A 6,262-nucleotide genomic window follows, 5' to 3' on the forward strand; every position below is an offset into this window, starting at 1 on the left:
ATTTTAACTTAAATTATAAGTCAGTGAACCACCTCTAGAGGTGGTCACTGTTTTGCGGTCACTTATTTGTCATTAAAATTTTTATAACTTGCTCCCCAAAAAAAAAACATGCCACGGACAAACCCAAAAAAAGGATTTGTTTCCATTAATTTTTTTTCTTGGTCTGTACCTGGATGTAACGGTTGTTTCTAAAAAAACAATCTTTTTTTCCTTCTTATCTCTTTCATTAACAAACAAATTGAACAAGAAGAATCAGATGTTCAATACTCAGATTCTCCTTGATTTCTGCCCTCGCATCCACCTTTTCCACATAGTTTTGATTCTCTCGATTCAATCTCTCTCCGATTTGGCTCTCAACACAAGATCTTCACAAATATCCCGTTTACTTCTCTTCTTTTGGTCACATCCGCCTTATCGACCTAGTTCAGTTTCTCTCAAACACCCATTTTTCTTGTCTTCGTATCGTCCAAGGTCATACAATCATCTCTCGCAATGGCGCCTCCATCTCAACAAACTGGGAAGGTGTGTAATATGATGTGTGGCGTTCTTGTGGTGATCCAAACAGGATAAGCTGACCTATGCTTATTGTTCATGTGCAGGCACCCCGCAGAACGCGTCGAACACGAGCGCAGATCGAGGAGGATCTGATTGCCTCGGGATTGCCAGCTGGTTCGAGACCATCAGCAGCAGCGGTCAGGCGATCGCGCCTTGCATCTCAGCCCGTTCGATCTAACTCGTTGGCCACCGCGTCTTCGAAAGCAACGAGAGACAGCCCGAGCTTGGACCGTGTCGACTATCAGACCATTATCTCGTACCTGTCGAAGCCCAAAATCCGCAACACGCTCTTCGGTGGTGGTAGCCAGACTAGGGTGTCTGGTCTACCTATGAACCCTAGATCAATTTTGAACCCTCTCGCGATTAAGCTCAATAACAACTATAACATCCGCCACGACACCACCAACATGCGGTTGAATGGTCGAATCCTGTACCAGCGCCTGAAACGGTACAAATCGAAGTATGTATCTGCCAAGAATTTCAGTCTTAAGACGGGTAGCGGGCTCTCTGCAAAGAATGTGGCGGACGGCATTCACACCATGGAAGAATTGTTAGAATCCATGTGTCCCTTTTACTCTGAAATGGATATGCTTTTCCGTGATAAAGGAAATGTCACTCCTTTTGGGATCCTCGACAGTGGGGTAGGTCCCAAATCTTCCGACGACGACAGCGACGAAGGTGAAGCTCAAGGAATGGTTGTGGGTATCACTGAGGATACCCACAGTGATACCACTGATGGTCATGACCATCCGGTGGAATCAGCTCAAATCGCACGGTTGGAATCTTCTGGTAAGTATCAGTATTCACTGTAACAGATGTACCTTGATTGTCTGACTCAATCGTTTGGTGATACAGAACAACTGATTGAACAACCGAAAACCAAAACCCCTCATCCACAATCTTCCGGTGTTCAAGAAAACCAAAGTGATCCTGAAGCCCTCAACGCACACTACCGTAGATTTTTAAACGATGATTTTAGTTCACCACCTCCAACGCCCAAAGAGACTAACGTCTCCGAGACATTTGCTAATCGACAAGAATCTGTCCCCGCGGAAGCAGAGGCCAACCTGTTGAAAGGGAACCGAGTTAGACCACCGATTCGACCCCAAACCGATCTAGATGCCAGTTCCGGAGATGACCACGAAACAGTTACGACGGCGAAAGCCCCTCTCACGCAAGCTCGCTCGAAGGTTGCCACAAGGAACATAAGCATGCTCTTGCCAATGTTATGCAACAAGGGAATGAGGCAAAGATCAACATGCTCACTGAAGCCAACAAGTGGCGTCAAAAATTTGAAGCGGATCGAATGAAAGTTGAGGCCGATGCTCGCATGTCGGCTTTGTCATGGGATAAGGAGCGGTATTTTTTGGACCGTCAAGAATTACGAGACGCCGCGACTCGCCAAATGGCACAAGAGTTACAAAGGGAGCGCAAGCAATTCTGTGAAAAGTTAGTATTGGAGGGCAAGACCCCTGAGGAGCTAGAGGTGTTCCTCCGCCTGGTTTATCCCGCTGAACAGGCTTAGGCCAAAGAATTCTTCGAAATCGCTGTGTCTGGGATTTGCGTCGTGGTATCTGTTTTATCATTTTCTTGTCTGCGATTAGTTTTGCTCGTTCTTGTCCCCTTTTTTTGTTCTTTTGTCAATTGCTAGCTGTCTTTGTACCTCGTGCGCAATGAGTTCTGATCTGTAAAGTGAAATCTTGAAATCGAGTTGAATTTTTATCTTGAAATCGATTATGAAATTGATTAGTGTACTTTGCAATCTCGTGTCTTCGTCTCTCTGGGACTGGAGACATCCTTGTGCAACCTTTCCACGAGGCCGACTCTGCTTCACTAAGCTCAAGACTTTGCAATCTCGTGTCTTCTTCTCTAAGCTCAAGTTTTTTGCTTTGGGGTCTGTTCGTTCAGATAGCTCAGCGTTTCTCAAACTCAGTATGAAAACTCAGGATTTGTTTCTCAATTTCCAACAAAAATTTAACAAATGATGATTGCACAAGTCACAACACTTTAAACAGAACAACCAACAATCATAACTAAAACAACATGTTCAATCACTATAGAGTCAAACCACACAAGAAAACACAGAATGAACTTCAAACAGAACAACACAAAATCTTAACTAACAACTTTTGAATGACACAAATTGAAATAAATAGAAATTCGCCTGAATCACCCAAAATCATGATATGATCGGAAGGCCTCCGCTTTGCCAGTTGTAGGCAACGGCGTGGTCACGAACTGATTCACGCTTGATCCTTCCTATCTCTACTCCCACAGGATCCGCAGCCGTTCCACCTCGTAAACGTCCTGCTTCACCAGGTTCGGCCAATACGAGATCATCTTCCTCCTCATTCCATGTGTTTCCCAGATCCGCAAGCATGTTGTGTAGGATGATGCAAACACGAATCCACCTGAGTATGTGGACCATGTCCCCCCGACTATTCAAAGCTAACCTTAACCCTTGCAGCGAAGCCCAACGCGACTTGAGGATTCCTATCGAGTGCTCATTTCGCACTCGAGACTTGGCGATACACCAATTAAACTCCTTATTCCTCTCCACCTCGGCAGCCTGGCCCTTGTAAGATGGAACGACCGTTTCGGAAGGTACGTAAGCGGAGTCTGCTATTATATATTCACCTGGATTGCAATTACAAGATAATTAGATAATCATAGATCCACTGTAAGAACAAAGTAAGAACAAATAGGTGCGTACCTCTATCAAAATATTTCTCTGGTGAATTAGCAATTTCTGTTTTGGAGTAAACAGTGCTGTCACAGCATGAGCCTGGCCACCCAGCGTAGGCGTACGTAATTCTCCGGTCACAATCGCATACAATCTGGACGTTAACTGAGTATCTATGTTTTCTGTCGAAGAAGACCTCGCCGTCTCGGCCGGGTCTTTGGAACAGTGGGATTGTGGTGCCGTCCACAAATCCCACACAACCTGGGAAACCATCTCGCTCGAGAACCTTGGAGATAGCCTTACGGCGGTTTGAATTCGGCCATGTGAGGTAACCCTTTCCGACATCCAAAATCGCTGTTATCACCCGGCGCGTGCAGTTGATCACAGTTCCTCTGCCAACCTTATAATTACGGGCGAATCGACCAACGGAAGCTCCGTTCCCGTTACTGCCAAGTCGCTCTAGCGTAATTGCGAGTTGTTTCCGAACGGGTGGCTGAGAGTTGTTGCTCGACGAAACAAAGACAGAGTGGGTTTGGATCATGTTGAGAAGCGCTTCAAAGCCCTCTGGGGTAGTTCACATCGCCTGGCGGAAATCAGTCCTTCGATTTCGTAACATGTCGCGTAAGTCGAACGGCGTGGGTAGAGGAGAGGTTTTACGGTTGTTAAGATAGCGTTTCGAGTGAACGTGAGCAAGCCACTCACCCCATTCATTCTCTTGATCAAACATGTCATCATATAAATTGGCCATCGCTGGGTCTTGGCTGAAAAAAAGGTCGCCTTCTGTTGGGTTTTCGGGATCAGGTGCTTGCCCAGGTAGTCGTAAGTCGGAATCGATGTGAGCAGCAACACATAGATTGGTCAGTTCCCGTAGAACGGCGACTCGTTCCGAAACGCGGGGCATCGTGATTTGTTGGCAAGAAGGAGGCAATACGAAAAAGAGAAGAGCTCTGGAGGACGAGTTTGATTCAGTTTGGATTACGAGTTCTTGAATAACCCTCCTTGTTATTTCATCGCCTCGTCACACGCTTGTAACAGATGGATCAAGAGTTTGTTGAGATGAAAAAAAAGGTGGTTGGAACACTTAATCAGAAAAAAAGCGCCATGAAGCAAAAAAAGAACCGTTTGAAAAAAGCGGCCCTGAATTTTAAAGGTCTTAAAACACAATTTTTAGGGCGTCTGTGAAAGCGCGGACAAGGAATTTATGGATCATACGACCTAAAAAAACAGTTCGGGAATTTGCGTCACGCAGGATCGCAACTCTCTAGTTGAACTGCCCTATTGCAGTTGGTCGCACCACAAGATCTACTCTTAGCAGACTACACAGCACCTCACACCACTTTACAGCACTCTACAACACTCACCGAGCTCTATATAATCATGCCACTCCTCAATGAAGTGATGAAAGAGGCCTTGCGCCTGGTTGAAGAATGCCCAGTCATTGCCACGGCTACACACGAAGATTTGATTTATCAAACTTGCTCTCATCCACCAAAGTTAGACGTGAAGGATGCGGGAGAAGGAATTTGGTTCGGTGTAAATAAAAGACTCGAAGGCCTGATTGGTTCTGAAAATGGTCACGAATACATCCGAAAAGGATCTGACGGCTTAGCTTTGCTCATCGACTGGATCAATAAGGCTCGTGAGCACCCCACCTGGGATTCACCAGAGGACACGAAACGAAAAACTCAAAAGCAAGGCAAGTGCGACTCAGGATCCGACTTGATGATTAAGTTCAAGTTTGAGAGGCTTTGTAAGAAGGTTGAAGGTAAGCCTTTCTCATTTCTTTCTTTCCAATCATACAAAGAAAACTAGGTCCGCTGACAATGATTTCATGTCTATCAGCACTAGGAAAATCTCTTCCGACTGATCCTCATTCTGATCAATCTGTAACAAACCGTGCCAGTGGAGTTAAGCGCCGAATAGTATCGAACCCTACCCCTGATCCCGATGTTGCAGTATCTGATGTACCTAAACCTCCTGCAAAACGACACCACCAAATAGCTAGTGTATCTACTACAATCTCGATCTCTTCTGATGATGAGCAAAATAAAAATGAAGTCATATTTGTTTCAAGTAATCTTAGTCAAAAATCGAAAAAAAAGGAAAAATCCAAGAAAGCAGATGTTCTTTCTCTATGTCCTCTTTCTGAACCAAACAACCCTTGTATACGTTGTAAGGTTGAGAAGCACCCAAAGGGCAAGATTTTTAGCTGCCACTGCGGTGCAGCACGAGTCACTCTTCATGAAGGACGAGTTGAAGGTGCACAAATGCACTGGAAAAGTAGTCAGTGTTTCTCCTGCCTCTCGTCTTTCAAACCTGTGCTGATGTGCTTTATATTGTTGTACCACAAGGTGCGTGTAAAACTGCAACATCTGGATTAAGAACCAACACACTCTTGAGCTCGTACTTTTTCCACGACCCGGATCGCCAGCCTGTCAACTCGAATATAATCGAGGCTGTTTGTCCAGGTCTTACTGACAAAACCTGGCCTAGACCTCGTTCCGATTGTACGATTGCGGACTTCATGAACAGCACCTGTAGTATGTATCGTGGTATTGACCGGAATGCGCTTCGTAAAGAACTCTTTGGACCCAATTCTACCGAGACGAATCTCTCTCAATCGCAAAAAGCTCAACTTATGGCAACATTGGACGCACGCTGCACTTGGGTGATCAAGCGAAACGGTGAACGCAATGCTATACACGCAAAGAATTGCATGAACATAGTCAAACGCCACAAAAAAGATCCCGAATCGCCCTGTGATGCATGCCTGGAGGCAAAAAACCACCACAGCTTGCCTCGAGCTCTCAGCCACAAGTTTGCTATAGGTGAAAGCAGTAAATTCACACCCAATTATCGGCTAGAAGATGATAAATACCAAGCTTTGGTGCGAAAGCATAAAGGGCTCAAACCTCTCAGCAAGTCTCTTGAATCTTCGCGAAATGGCGACTTTGGCGACTTCCTCGATCTTTTATCACATCAGGCCAAAAAAGGGCTCTCAAGAACCGCGAAGCAGTAGAGGAT

The 6,262-nt window shown here is 45.4% G+C and overlaps 1 protein-coding gene across 1 annotated transcript; it reads left to right on the forward strand.

Annotated features, from left to right (window-relative positions):
- Nucleotides 1-1,247: 1,247 nt before the first annotated feature.
- MELLADRAFT_109188 (uncharacterized protein) lies at nt 1,248-2,080 on the forward strand (the record flags this gene model as incomplete). Its single annotated transcript, XM_007413121.1, has 3 exons — nt 1,248-1,344; nt 1,411-1,703; nt 1,757-2,080. 3 exons carry the CDS (start codon nt 1,248-1,250, stop codon nt 2,078-2,080), a joined length of 714 nt encoding a protein of 237 aa, XP_007413183.1.
- Nucleotides 2,081-6,262: the final 4,182 nt, after the last annotated feature.

Source organism: Melampsora larici-populina, assembly GCF_000204055.1.
Source record: "Melampsora larici-populina 98AG31 unplaced genomic scaffold MELLAscaffold_35, whole genome shotgun sequence".
NCBI classification, from domain to species: Eukaryota; Fungi; Basidiomycota; class Pucciniomycetes; order Pucciniales; family Melampsoraceae; genus Melampsora; species Melampsora laricis-populina.